Source organism: Protopterus annectens, chromosome 11.part0 (assembly GCF_019279795.1).
Source record: "Protopterus annectens isolate FY-2018-M chromosome 11.part0, PAN1.0, whole genome shotgun sequence".
NCBI lineage: Eukaryota > Metazoa > Chordata > Ceratodontiformes > Protopteridae > Protopterus > Protopterus annectens.
The window spans coordinates 1,475,925,372-1,475,940,177 of NC_056745.1; the positions used below are offsets into that span (position 1 = coordinate 1,475,925,372).

General features: G+C 43.4%; 1 protein-coding gene across 1 annotated transcript in view; it reads right to left on the reverse strand.

The window, feature by feature from the left end:
- LOC122815091 (RNA helicase Mov10l1-like) overlaps positions 1-14,806 on the reverse strand; it is a 1,410,002-nt gene that overhangs the window by 596,775 nt on the left and 798,421 nt on the right. Inside the window, exon 11 of the mRNA XM_044087332.1 lies at positions 1,050-1,120. Coding sequence (XP_043943267.1) covers positions 1,050-1,120 — 71 coding nt within the window. The remainder of the gene's footprint in view (positions 1-1,049; positions 1,121-14,806) is intronic.

The window sequence follows — 14,806 nt, forward strand, 5'->3', positions numbered from 1 at the left end:
TCTTCCTTCTGTTATACAACCTACTGATGTGATCCCACTAGGGTGGCTTGTTTTCTGAGTTCATTCTGTACTTATTCCTGGAGGGTACCAGTTACCTCTAATCAGCTACTAACATGCATGCATTTTTATCTTTGTAGTCTTGTGACTTGGACACTTAATGCTCTGTAAGAATGAATTCAGAGACCTCCAGAGCTAGACAACTTGAAGAACACCAAAGCCATCCCTGGTTTCAACAGTGTTAAGAGAGAGAATGCATACAAGGAACATAAGTAATGCCCAATCAGTATACTTGGAGCTTTAGATAAGATGCACATGAATATTTATGTAATTCTTGAAAAAGCAAAATCTCAGCAATTTCAGAAATGGACAGTATTCCAAGCTTGGTGAATTTTAAACTCAGATAAAGACCTTTAATACTGCAGCACCTTTTTCTTGAATTCTGTAAAGCATATAATACTGCAAATCCAAACAGGAAAACCATGGATGCTGTATGTATCCATACCTTCCATTTAATGTAGATTTTGCAACAACTTGAATTAGAAACTGAAGGGAAACCTTATGACTGCAAGGCACATGTGGCATGGTTCACAAACTATCAGGAAAAAAGCAGTCATACGATTCCCCGAATACAGGAAAATCTAATTTCACAGGTATCCATTCTAAAGCCCTTCACTCTATTACTAACATGTCCTTTAGCGGTAGGGGTACTACTGTGATTCAGTGGGCTGAAACCTCAGGGTGGTACCTGAGCAGGAAAGGGTTACAACCCCCCAAAGAGTGTATTAATGAAAGTAAGCCTATACTGAATAAGAAAACTAAAATTGCCTGCTTTGGAAGTCTTGCGATGGATTAGCCAAAGTCCTGCACTGCCATCGAGACAAGGTTACACTACACACAAGAAAGTGTTGCATATCTGTACAACATAACTAGTACAAAGAGTTGCATACCTGCACAACATAACTAGTACAAAGAGTTGCATACCTACACAACATAACTAGTACAAAGAACTGCATACCTGCATAACATAACTAGTACAAAGAGTTACATACCTCCACAACATAACTAGTATATTCCACGACTTTTTCAGAGTACTCAGAGCTCTTCAATATTACTCTGTCACCTAGTAACCAAGAAACCAAACATTACTATCCTGGACAGGATGCATTAAACAGAAAACACCTTGGATAACATCAACAAACGTACAACTCAAGACAAGACAGTCTGGACGTTGTTTATTGAAAGAATTAATCCATAATGTATGGGGAGCAGTGTGTGCTAGCAGGTTTTCCTCCACTTAGGTAAAATGTCAGATTCAGACACAAAGGACATGGGGACATTTTCTTTTAAATAAAAAAAATATTTTTTTTCATTCCCATGCCTTCCAATGCTTACTGTGTAAGTGTGCCTTAAAGCAATTAAAAATATTTCTACTCTTGGGTTTCTCTTAAACATAACTCATTTCCAGCAATTAAAACAAATGACAGAAAAGACTTATGAGGAGTATATTTTATTTAATCCCTTCTCTGATATCTGCTCGCTAGGATATATCCATTAAGACATTCTTTTCTGTCATTTACAGCAAGAATGCTACTTAAGTCTGATCCTGGAAACTTCAATCTGCAGGGCTAAAGGGTACTTGCCAACTCTTCTCACGTGAAGAAAAAACACAAAACAGCTCCAAGCACAGCCAGGTTTGCATTTCCATACTGGCCTGCAGTCAACATGAGGAAGTCTGCTACCTTCTTTCCTACAAATACAAAGGCTGCAGCTTTCACAGCTCAACACAAGTCAAAAGACTGCAATGTACCTGTAACTAATTGCAATACACAAACCCACACAGGATGTAAGCCCCTAAAAGCCACTCCTGTACCCCCTTCCCGGCTAGACACCAAATAGTAAAGGCTGGTGCCCAGACTTAGGCCACCAGCAAGGCAAATGGATGCCCTGCCCTTGGGACAAAAGGCAGCCTAGTATTTTTATCTTCTGAAAATTTGAACATGCTTAGTTGTTCGTGAAGATGAAATCAAACCAATCTTATTTTCAAGACTAGGTTCATAGCCTCATACTAGGCTAACTGCCCTTAAGGACCATTTTAAGCCTAGCCAATAACCCAAAATCAGAATCAAACTCAGAACTTTTGTCTATGAGGTGAAGTCCTTAACCATTACACCAAATCTATATATGCTTTAGAAACAAAGCCTGGGGAGCCAATATTTTCTGCATGTTTGCATGACAGCAAGCATTTTTTACTACTAGGCCACTTTCAATCACCTCTTCAGTTCAAGGAAAAGGCAGATTAGCACACCAATGTATTAAAAAATAAATTCTGGTTTTGACATTATATAGCTACTATGCCTGAATTATAGTTCTATATCTGAATGCAAGTGTCAGCAACATGTTTTGGTTTACTAGCAGTGGCACTAGTGTAAGTCACCACTCTCTGGGAGATCTCTGCTTAGCCCATCTCTAAAACCTGTAATTTCTCAGCTCTCCTAAATAACATGAAGTACAGACAATATGAGCTCAAATGTCAGCGACCAAGAGAAGGATCAGGAGTTAAACATTAAAAGGAAAAGCTCAGCCTCTGAAGGGCAGTACGTTCCTCTCCTGTTGATGTTGAACTAGCCTGGCAGATTTATTACTGGTCATCATGACTGGTAATAAAACTGCTATGCAAACTAAGTAACACAAACTTTTTCCTCTAGCCACTGTGGTCCTCTATTCCTACTAAATCCACAATATCTTACTGAATCTGCTGAGAAATATTCAGAAGAAATGAGATGTTACCAAACAGAATACAATTGTTAAACTGAAGTAAAGTGCCCAGACTTACCCATCCACCCAAACTGGCTCCATTCACAATTTTATAAAATAAGTCCACATATTCTGGAGAACAGCATGGCAAATGGTGTCTACACTACCAATACTGTTGCTCATAAATCAGTTTAACAAGCAAATACACAATATAAAGCTAAGCCCGCTCACCACCCTCATACAATAAAGAAGTCATATACTCACCATAATGTTCCAAGTTTGTAGTCAATCTCACCCTTCATTCTTATATATGGGTTCAGAGCAGATACTCTGTCGATTACAAAGCTCTAAGTCGGCTCGTGACAAGGTAGTTATCCCATAACGCACTAGTAAGAATCCCCAGATCTTGTTTGCTGCTGTGTATAAATGTGATACAAGGTATTTCCACAAGGAAAAATAAAGATGAAAGGCCTCCAACCCTAAGCAAGACAGACACTACCTTGCTTCTAGATCCACCAAGGATACATGGACGGGGGTAGGTGGGTGGGTTAGTAAGAATGAAAGGCGAGATGGACTACAAACATGGAACATTACGGTGAGTACATAACTTCATGTTCTGTAGTCCTATCTCACCTTCATTCTTACATATGGGACAGTGTCCCTAGCACCTTTTTCTCGGGTAGCTCACGGGAATATACTCCTAAGAACCGTGGAACCAAAGGAAGCTCTACGCATGCAGGCCAAGTCCAATTTGAAATGAGAAATAAAGGTATGAGGGGTAGCCCAAGTTGCTGCTGCACATATACTGCCCATTGGAATTCTGGCTTGAAAAGCGGCAGATGTGGATACACATCTGGTGGAATGAGCTTTAATTTTAAAAGGGAGTTCTTTGCCATTAGAGGAGTAAATAGAAGATATGCAAATTTGAAATCCAGTTTGATGACGTAATCTTGGAGACCGGCATTCCTTTTCTCGTCTACGAAAAAGATATAAACAATTGGTCTGATCTCCAAAACTCTTTGGTTCTATGTAGACAGAACCTTAACTGTCTGTGTACATCAAGTTGATGAAACTTGTATTCCACTTTGTTTGAATGATTTGGAAAAAAGACTGGCAGATCAATATTTGATTCATATTTGCTTGAGAACAAATCTTGGGGACGAAGTAAGGGTTAGTACGAAGGGACACTCTGTCTCTATGAAATATCAAAGTAAGGAGGTTTGACAGAGTGCTTGCAGCTCTGACACTCTCCTGGCACACAATGGCTACCAGAAAAATGGTTTTCAATTAGAGGAACTTTAAATCACATGTATGTGAAGGTTCAAAAGGCGGTGAGTTAAGTATTGAGAACACAAAATTTAGATCCCAGGGAGATATAGTTTCTTGAAAAGGAGGTCTTAGTAAGGTAGTGCCTTTTAAAAATGATCTACACAATCTGTGAGCCATAGGATTAGGTTAATGTTGTCCCAAATGATAACTGGAGATAGCTGCTAGTTGAACTTTGATTGTAGCAGCAGCTGATCCCGGATGAAAAAGTCTGGTTAGAAATTCTAACACTAAGGGAATAGAGGCTGTGTATGGATATATGTTCTTAGCCTGTGCCCAGAGAGAAAATCTTTTCCATTTGCTAGCGTACGATTTTCTCGTAGACAGCTTATGAGAAGACATCAGGATATGTTTAAACACAGGGGAGAAATCATGAAGCCTGACTAGGGATGGAAGTGGAGCAGCCAAGCCGTCAAGTTGAGGGTGTGGAGACAGGGATGGAATGTGCCTGACGTGTGTCAGAAGGTCTGGTACTGTGTCCAGAGTCAATGGATCGTCCAGAAGGTGAGGCCTGAGAAAGGGGAACCAAATCTGACGAGGCCAGTAAGGAATGATGAGAAACATTCTGCTTCCTAAAGACTTTGCTTTCTGGATCACTTTTGGTATTAGCGGAAAGGGAGGAAAGGCACAGAGAAGTTCTGAGGGCCAACTGTGGACCAGTGCATCTCTTGGTGTCTACCCCGGGGGGGGGGGTAAGGATGAAGTAGCTGCTGCATTTGGTGTTCATTGGGGTGGCAAACAGATCGCAGCAAGGCTGTCCCCATTTGCAGAAAACCTGTTCCGCGACATTCTGATTAGAGACCACTTATGAGGCATCAAGATTGCCCTGCTGAGCTTGTCGGCTATCACACTGGTTGTCCCAGGGATATGCATTGCAACTAAAAAGCATTGGGAAGATACCGCCCACTGTGAAACACGTAGAGCCTCTCGACATAGGGGGTAGGATCTGGTTCCCCTTGTTTGTTTATATACCATACCACTGACATATTGTCTGACTGAATTGCTTTCATGGGTGGCCTAATGGTTAAGGTGTTTGCCTTACAAACACAAGGTGCAGGGTTTGAGTCTCACAAGGCTAGGCTTACAATGGCTCGCAAGGGCAGTTAACCTAGTACTAACCTATGAACCTAGAGGAATAAAGTCACGGAGTGCTTGCAACGCTAATAGCACTGCTCTCATCTCTAGAAAACTGATATGCAGGTGAGCCTCGTGTTCTTGCCATGTGCCTTGGACTGTCCTTCCTAGATAATGCCCCCCCCCCCCCAAATCTGGGAGGTATCCGTGGTCACAGCAGCAACGGGTTGGCGAGGAATGAATGTTCTCCCTGTCATTAGTTGATTGGACTGGATCCACCAACGAAGATCCTTTTTGCATGTTTCAGTTATAAAAATAGGATGAGACAGAGGCAGTTGCTGAAGAGACCACTGGGAAAAGAGTAGCCACTGTAGAATTCTCATATGTAGTCTAGCTAGCTGAACTAGAGTAATAGTAGAGGCCATGGTTCATAGAAGTTTGAGCACTGTCTTCGCTTTGACCTTGTATTGGGGAAGCAGGCTGTATATTTGTTGTATTAGATTTTGCACTCTATCTGAAGGAAGGGGAGCCACCATTGTGACTGTATTTCTGCGCCTATAAAAGTCACATATTGAGAGGGCAACAAGGCAGACTTTTCCCAATTTATAGTAATGCCTAGCTGAGTGCAAACTCGGATGGTTAAATCCCTGGCTTGTAGAAGTAGGTGCCTGGTGGTGGCAGTCAGGAGCCAGTCGTCCAGGTATGGAAACGCTTGGAATCCAAGACGTCTCAAGTGAGCCGTTACTACCGCCATGCATTTGGTGAACACCCTGGGGGCTGAGGTGAGACCAAAGGGCAGAGCACGAAATTGGCAATGACTGGCTCCCAGCCAGAAGCGTAAATGACTCCTCGATGCTCTGTCCATTTTTATGTGGTTGTACACATCTTGGAGGTCTATGGAGCACATCCAATTGTCTTTCCCTAACAGAGGGAGTACAGACTGCAGTGTTACCATTCGGAACCTGGACTTCTTCACTGATTCTTTCAACTTGCTGAGATCCAAGATGGGTCTCCAGCCCCCTGTTCATTTTGGCAGTAAAAAGAATCTGGAGTAAGTTCCAAATCCTATCTGTTCTGCGGGGATGGTTTGGATGACTCACTTTTGAAGCTACTTTTGGACTTCTATAGTTGGTTGATCCCTGTGATTGGGTGGCACACCTGGGATTTTTTTGGTAAGATGAGGTGGAAAAGAGAAAGGTATGGAGTATCCTCTGGAAATTATTCTTTGTACCCACTTGTCTTGTGTGATGTCATGCAAGGCTTCTGGGTACAAAGATAAGTGACCCCTGAATGGCCCCAGAGAAGCACAGTCGGGTCCCACTTCAGGAGCGCGAATAGGGATGCCCACGAAAAGAATAGTGGCCACCCTGGTTTTGCGGACCCCCCCCCCCCACCTCTAGGGCAACGTCTACCATTACTTTCTCCTCCTCTGGCTCTGGAGGAGGAATAACCTTGTGCATCTGGGAAAAATCTCAGAGATTTCTTGAACCACATTTTTCCGCCTATCTGACCCTTAGGGTATGGTCTAGAAGGGACAGAAAAATGTACTCGCATGGCAGAGAGAATTTTCCATCCCTACTCACATCTGGTGAGTGTTTTTTACCTTTGGTCCAAACAGAGAGGAACTGTCAAAGGGGGCATTGGTAAATGTAGATTTGAAGGGCTCCGCAAAGTTACATTAAGCGCATCCAGGAGCGTCTCCTAAGGGAAACTCCTGAACCCGCTGCCCTGCTCGCTCCATCTTCTGCATAAGATATCAGCCTCATGGAGGAGTTAACCATAGAGTTTAAGGTAGACAACTGAGCAGTAACCTTTTCAGGGACTCCTTCAGTTTAAGTACCTTGGAAAGCATCTACTAGCTCATTTAGGAGATCTCTTTGAAGCCTACTGAAATGGGTGAAGTAATTCGGCGATCTGAGTGTAAAAGCCACTGAAGAAAAAATACGCTTCCCGTATCTGTCCATCATTCAACACTCCTTGTTCGGTGGGTGGACAGATGAGGAAGTTTCCACTAGTTCCTTCTTTGTGGCTGCTGCCACCACCATGGCATCTACAGGCACACCTTTAGTCAAAAACTCTCTCTCTTTGGGGGCTGAAACAAATTTGTTCCGCCTTCGGGGGACTGGTTCCACAGCATCAGGAGTTTCCCACACCTTTCGACTCATCAAATCTAACAGCTCATCAAAAGGCTGAGACACCCAAGAGGTGGAAGGTTGAGACCCGAACGCCTTCAGGTACACTGACTCATCAGAAGGGGTGACGGTGGGCCAGGTGCCTCTCTGTTTCAGGATCTCTAGGATATCTACAAAGGAGATATCAGAGGATGACCTAGGGGACCCTTCTGACTCCTCCAGGTCAGTGTCAGAGGTGATGGACTCATTAGGGGAGTCTACATGCTTCCTCTTTCAAGTTCTCTTCCGCAGAGGCTCCTCAGAAGGGTATTCTGGGGAGGTCCCGGAAGAGTGGAGGCCACCCAAGGGGGGCTTCCTGAGGCTGTGGGTCTCTGCTGTCAAGAGAGAGAGATGGTACTAAGAGGACGGAGCTTGAGGGGGAAGAGCATCGGTAGCCTTGTGTGGAGCTGAAGACCTGGACAGCACACTCATCATCTCAAAGGCAGATCTCTCCAGCTTCGAGGACACCACCGGTTCCGAGGAAGCAGAAGTAGCCCTCGGCTCCAAAGCAATCGGCTCCGAGACAGATATAATCCGAGCTCAACTGAGCAGACGCACCGAGAGGTAGGCTCGGAACCAAAGAAGTTTGGTTCAGAGCATCCCTGTCGGGGCCGACTGGTGAGCTACGGCTCCTAGACACCAGAGACGGCACCAAAGGTGTCGGAGCGGAACTCTGCTCCGAAACAGTTGGGCACTGGAACCGACGGTTCCACAACAAACAGCACTGATAAGTCTGGCTCCAAAAGACCAACATGGCTCGGAGGAGGAACAGAAGCAGGTAATATGGCCTTAGACGGCTCCAGAACTGATTAGATCGGAGCAGACAAATTTGCTAGCGCCAACGACTTCAAAAGTCTAAGCGTCACTCTCTTGACATTTTCCTTGGAAAGACTCTTGGAGGATCTGGGAGACTAGGTAGAGGAACGAGATCTCTGCAAAATTGGAGATCTGAGTGTTGGGGATACCGGTAATAAATCTCTTGACCGGCTCAGAGATAGGGATTCAGCTATCGGCTCCGAAAAACTTGGAGCCGAAGCTGAAAGGTCTGTGTCAATAACCTCGACCGGCTCCGAAGGCAGAGGAGCTAAAGAGGTAGAAGGCTCGTCAATTCTGGCCATTTTTTCTGGAGGTCCTGATTTAACAGTCGGTGTTGGAGAATGTCTTTTAACTGACTTGACCTTCTCTTTTTAGAAGAGGGAGACCTAGAGTGAGAAGAGGAAGAACTAGCTAAATCCTCCTCAAAGGAAGGTTTAAGGAGACCTTTCAAGATGAGTTTATTCTTCCTTTCCTGGAAAACCCGGGAACTAAAAGAATGACAAAAGGTACATGTCTCCTGTAAATGCCTGGCTCCCAAGTAATAAACACAAATGCTATGCCCATCACTTAAGGACATTTTTTGTGAACATTTTATGCATTTTTTGAAACCCAAAGTTTTCTGGTCCTTGGTTTCCTTAGACAAACTACTACTTTCAACAAGCACAGGTTATAAACTCAAGAAGATAACAAGAAGGGAGGAAAAGGTCCTCTAAATTAAACGGGCGTAGCCCTGCTCAAGGAAAAAGACACAAGGAGAAAAGACAACAGAGCCTGCTGAGGAAAAAACACACAGGAGAGAGGCAGTAAAGGATTAGGTCCTCTTAACTTAAACAGGCCTAGCCCTGAACAGAGGGGTCGGCGAGATAGAAAAGGGCAAGCAACAGACAAAGGCTAGAATAGATCTCAATTAAAATGGACCTGTGCCCTAGAATAGGTCTCAATTAAAATGGACCTGTGCCCTAGAATAGGTCTCAATTAAAATGGACCTGTGCCCTAGAATAGGTCTCAATTAAAATGGACCTGTGCCCTAGAATAGGTCTCAATGAAAATGGACCTGTGCCCTAGAATAGGTCTCAATGAAAATGGACCTGTGCCCTAGAATAGGTCTCAATTAAAATGGACCTGTGCCCTAGAATAGGTCTCAATTAAAATGGACCTGTGCCCTAGAATAGGTCTCAATGAAAATGGACCTGTGCCCTAGAATAGGTCTCAATGAAAATGGACCTGTGCCCTAGAATAGGTCTCAATGAAAATGGACCTGTGCCCTAGAATAGGTCTCAATTAAATTGGACCTGTGCCCTAGAAGAGGTCTCAATGAAAATGGACCTGTGCCCTAGAATAGGTCTCAATGAAAATGGACCTGTACCCTAGAAGAGGTCTCAATGAAAATGGACCTGTGCCCTAGAAGAGGTCTGAATGAAAATGGACCTGTGCCCTAGAAGAGGTCTTAATGAAAATGGACCTGTGCCCTAGAAGAGGTCTTAATGAAAATGGACCTGTGCCCTAGAAGAGGTCTTAATGAAAATGGACCTGTGCCCTAGAAGAGGTCTTAATGAAAATGGACCTGTGCCCTAGAAGAGGTCTTAATGAAAATGGACCTGTGCCCTAGAAGAGGTCTGAATTAAAATGGACCTGTGCCCTAGAAGAGGTCTCAATGAAAATGGACCTGTGCCCTAGAAGAGGTCTCAATGAAAATGGACCTGTGCCCTAGAAGAGGTCTCAATGAAAATGGACCTGTGCCCTAGAATAGGTCTCAATGAAAATGGACCTGTGCCCTAGAATAGGTCTCAATTAAAATGGACCTGTGCCCTAGAATAGGTCTTAATGAAAATGGACCTGTGCCCTAGAATAGGTCTTAATGAAAATGGACCTGTGCCCTAGAATAGGTCTTAATGAAAATGGACCTGTGCCCTAGAATAGGTCTTAATGAAAATGGACCTGTGCCCTAGAATAGGTCTTAATGAAAATGGACCTATGCCCTAGAATAAGTCTTAATGAAAATGGAACCTATGCCCTAGAATAGGTCTTAATGAAAATGGACCTATGCCCTAGAATAGGTCTTAATTAAAATGGACCTATGCCCTAGAATAGGTCTTAATGAAAATGGACCTATGCCCTAGAATAGGTCTTAATTAAAATGGACCTATGCCCAAGAAAGATAGCAACAATTAACGCACAGAGAAAAAAATGAAAGGATACCACTAGGGAAGGCGTACGGAAGTGACGGACAACAGATAGCAATAACAATTTGCAATAAACTTCAAACACACTAGCTAACTACTACGAAGTAACAACTGTAAGTTATAAGTACTAAACTATTATATTTAAAAAAGGAACACTGTAAATATGTGAATAATCCCAACTTAGCCACGGCCAAGAAAGAGAGCACTTCTGAACTCGTATAGCGGCAAATGAGATTTGGGGGTTCTTACTAGTGCATTATGGGATACCTACCTTGCCACGAGCCAACTTAAGAGCTTTGTAATCATCTGATTCAGAGCAGAGGATCGGCTTCGAACCCATATGTAAGAATGAAGGAGAGAGAGGACTACAGAACATACAGTCTTTCCTTTAGTGACTACAGATAGTACACTTGTGACAAAGTCGATCAAAACCTACAGATATATACAAATGCATGCGATACATCTCAACATATCTACAAATATGTATATATATATATATATATATATATATATATATATATACACACACACACACACACACACACACACACACACACACACACACACACACACACACGTGTACATACAAGTCTCATCTCTCAAAGCTCCTGCCTGACAATCACACTGAAGACTCACCACAAACCTGCTGTATATATTGTTCCTCTTCTCCGCAGGACACTTCTGCCTTCAGCAGTCATTAATAATGAAGCTGTACTTTTTTGCTTTATCAGATTTTCAACAAATGTCATAATTTAAAATTCTGAAATTCTGAACACAGTACTCATGCATCTTCATCTCATAATTATACCAATGCGGAACTGTCTGGAAACACCAAAAACGTACTCACCATGTCACATGATCAGTAAGGGTTCCTGCACGTCACAGTACACACAGCATAACAAGACAGTGACCATCCAGTCAAACTCCTGGTTAAATGACGATACACTTCACAATTCCACTGGGATGGATTTCCTCCCCAATGCCCAAATTGTCTGCATTTTTGTTTTCTTCCTGGATAACTTTTTCTAGTTGACATCCTTAACTCCTGTTGACACACTACAGGTCATGTACAGAACTGGGAAAGAGTGCCTATAGGTTCACAGTCAAGTACTAGAATAGCTGCCTTAGTGGACCATTTTAAGCGCAATTTCTTTCAAAAGGTAAGACTCAAACCCTGTACTTTGTAAACACCTTAACCATAATACCAACCCCTAATCCCAAAAGCTTGGCTCAAGGGCTGACTTTCAATAGAGCGCAGCTTTTTTTGTTCTGCTATGTATGAAACCCTGATCCAGAATCAGGTCTACAAATGATTTAGCACCTGGTTCTCCAGGAATGTGCAGTGCACTTCTGAAGACAGTCAGTCCCCATCCATTCATCACAGGTACATAGGTAAGTACTAGGCTATTGGCCCTAGGGCCTATATAACCCTAGCAAAAAGGTACCCTGGTGTTCGCCACCCAAGAAAATTATTTTCCTGTGCCCCTGTTGAGCAGAGCCACAAAAGTGATCCCCGGGGTTAATTTCCTATTTCCCATCCAATCAAAGATTTTTCTTGAAGAGTGCTAATGAGGAGCTTTGTTTGCTATAGATAGGCAGTTTGTTCCAGAGTATGGGAAGTCTCTGGGACAGGAATCTATCCCTCCAGAATGTTCTGTTTATTGTGGTGACAAGGTTTAGGTCCTTAGAGAGTGTAGCTCGGAGGGATTGGGATTTCTTTAAGTGGAGCATGTCCAACAGCTCTGGGTTTAACATAGCTTTGTATGTTAGGCAGAGATCGCCTCTGAGTAGGTGATATGCGACGGAGTAAAGTTGGAGTTTGAGACTGTCTGTGTAGGGCATCTGTTTGAGGCAATTAATCCTCTTTGTGAGGTATTTCTGCAGCCTTTCCAGTTGTTGTAGATGTCTTGTGAGGTACATACCAAAAGGGACGTTGTACTCTTAACGGGTCTAATGAGTGATGAGTAGAGGGGAACAATGACCTCTTTTTTCCTGGATGAGAAACCTTTTGTGATGAGGTGTGCCACGTAGAAGGATTTCCTGACTACTGTGGTGATGTGATTATCAAAGGAGAGACTACTGTCCACCTGTGTCTCCCAAGGTCTCATCACACTTTCGGTGTTAAGTAGACAACCATCTATGTGGTAGCTCATGGGTACAGAGTTTTTACCAAAGGGGATGACAATGCACTTTTTGGCATTGAGCTTAAGGCCATGGCTTTGACACCAGGCATCTGTCTCAGTGAGGCCCTTTTGTAGGATGTGCACATCATTAGGAGTTTCGATTATGGCTCTTATTTTGCAGTCATCTGCAAACTTCATTAGCCAAAGACCTTCTGTGTCAGCCTGTACTTCAGAAAAGTCGATACCAAACAAGAGAGGACCCATGACTGAACCTTGTGGTACTCCACTTGTCACTGGTCTGAAGTCGGATTTTGAGTCTGCTACTTTCACAGTGTGGGTTTTGTCAGTGAGCCAGTTGACAACCCAACTTGTGACATAGGGATTTATACCTAGTTTAGTGAGTTTATCTACAATTCCAGAGTGGGGGGTGGTGTCAAAAGCCTTGGCGAGATCTAGAGAGGCTGTGTGAACCACCTTACCCTAGTCTACGGCTTTGGTGACTGCTTCAAAGAAGTCTATCATGTTTAGGAGACACGATCTGCCTTTTACAAACCCAACCTGGGTGGGGTTCAGAGTTTGGAGATTACCAATGTCTGTTTTATAAGTTCCATGATGATACGTTCCATAGCTTTGCAGACCAGGCTTGTTAGGCTAATCGGCGGTAGTTCCCGGGTTCCGTGGTGGCACCTTTGTGCAGTGGGATAACCGCTGCTGTGCACCATTCAGTGGGCACAAAGTCTGAGATGAGGCTATGATTGAACCAGTTCATTCCTTAGTTCATGTAGAACGCAGCCTGGGATGTTGTCAGGTCCCATGGATGCTGTGTTCTTGGCTTTGGCCAGTGTGGTTTTTACCTGTGCAGCGGTGATTACAGGAACTTTGCATTCTTCCGGTATAGAGATGAGCTGTTTAATGGGTGAGGGAGGGGGGGGGGGTAAAGTTAGCACTGAACCTATCTGCCAGGATGGTGGCAATATCAGTTGGTTCTGTGTATTTAGTGCCACTGTGCTGTAACTCAGAGCAGATGTGAGTGTTGCCATTGAGATTGTTGACATAGCTGTAGAGTGCTTTGTGGTTCTGTTTAAAATCACGCAGACAGTAATGAGCAGCACTCCTCACCAACCTTGCAGCCGTCTATCCCTGGCCTATCAGAGGTCTGTGGTACTGTTACGTTTAGGTGGGATTCTGACTCAGAGACACTTAGTCATAATCCCACAGGTGGTAGCATCGCACCACTGGCTCCTCAGGCAGGCACACACACCAAATGTCTGAACCTGTGGTTCCTCTCGCACTGAGCAGATTACACATCAGTAGGAAAACTAACCTGTCTCACGACGGTCTAATGCCTAACTAACGCTAAGGCCTAGCTAATGCTGCCATCACCCTAAACACAAAGCAAAGCACAATCTGTAAGGCAGAAATAAACAATACATAAATATATTTGTCTGATGTACAGGGAATTCCAAAATCAGATGATGAGACAAAGTTGGGGTGGGATAGTAAAGGAACAATAAATACCGATTGAAGAGGACTCTGCATGAACTACACAATGAGTTTATAGCTGCAAGAATGCAAGCGGTACCTTAAGACCTCCAGAACGTCTGAGGTAAAGGAGAACTAAAAGGGGAGTGTTATGGATGACCAAATCCTACAAAACTGAATTCTCAAAGAACAAAATTTCAGAAGTCACAATTCCAATAATACTGCTTAGTGAAGTCATGACGCTACTAACCTATGAGAAAGTACAACTCAAACCTCAACAAAAGACATTCCTGGAGAGAGCACAGAAAAACAGCCACACGCCTTGACAAGTGTCTCTTTACAGCAGCATTTTCCATTGGACAATTCATCTCCTGATAGCAGAAAAAAAGTAGCTATCAATCCACCTAAAAATGGGTTGCTTAGTCAGTGGAAGCAGTACATATCATTTGGAATAATCACATTTGGATGAATCTCAGTACACTAAATTTAAATGGCTGAAATCTCATTTAGTCCAATTACAAGTTACAGAAACACCATATAATCACAGAAGCACTTGAAAGCCTTTTTCCAAGACACTTCATCTGTCTGCACCCTTCAGTGCTGGAGTTCTATCACACAAGCCTGGCCTCGTACATGTACCAACTCTGAGGGAAACACCTCCTTGGAGGCAAGGGTCAGTTCAAAAGCTACATACCATAGCACAGCCATATTGGTAGCTTCTTATTCTTCACCTGCAGAACTAAGACCAGCAGATACTTAGCCCACTCGATAGAACATTCGCAGACCACCTATGAAATGCACAATGCCTGAAGCACCAACACCAGAACACTGAGGCCTGCAAAGACACAGCAACAAAAAAGGAAAATGGGGAAAAAAA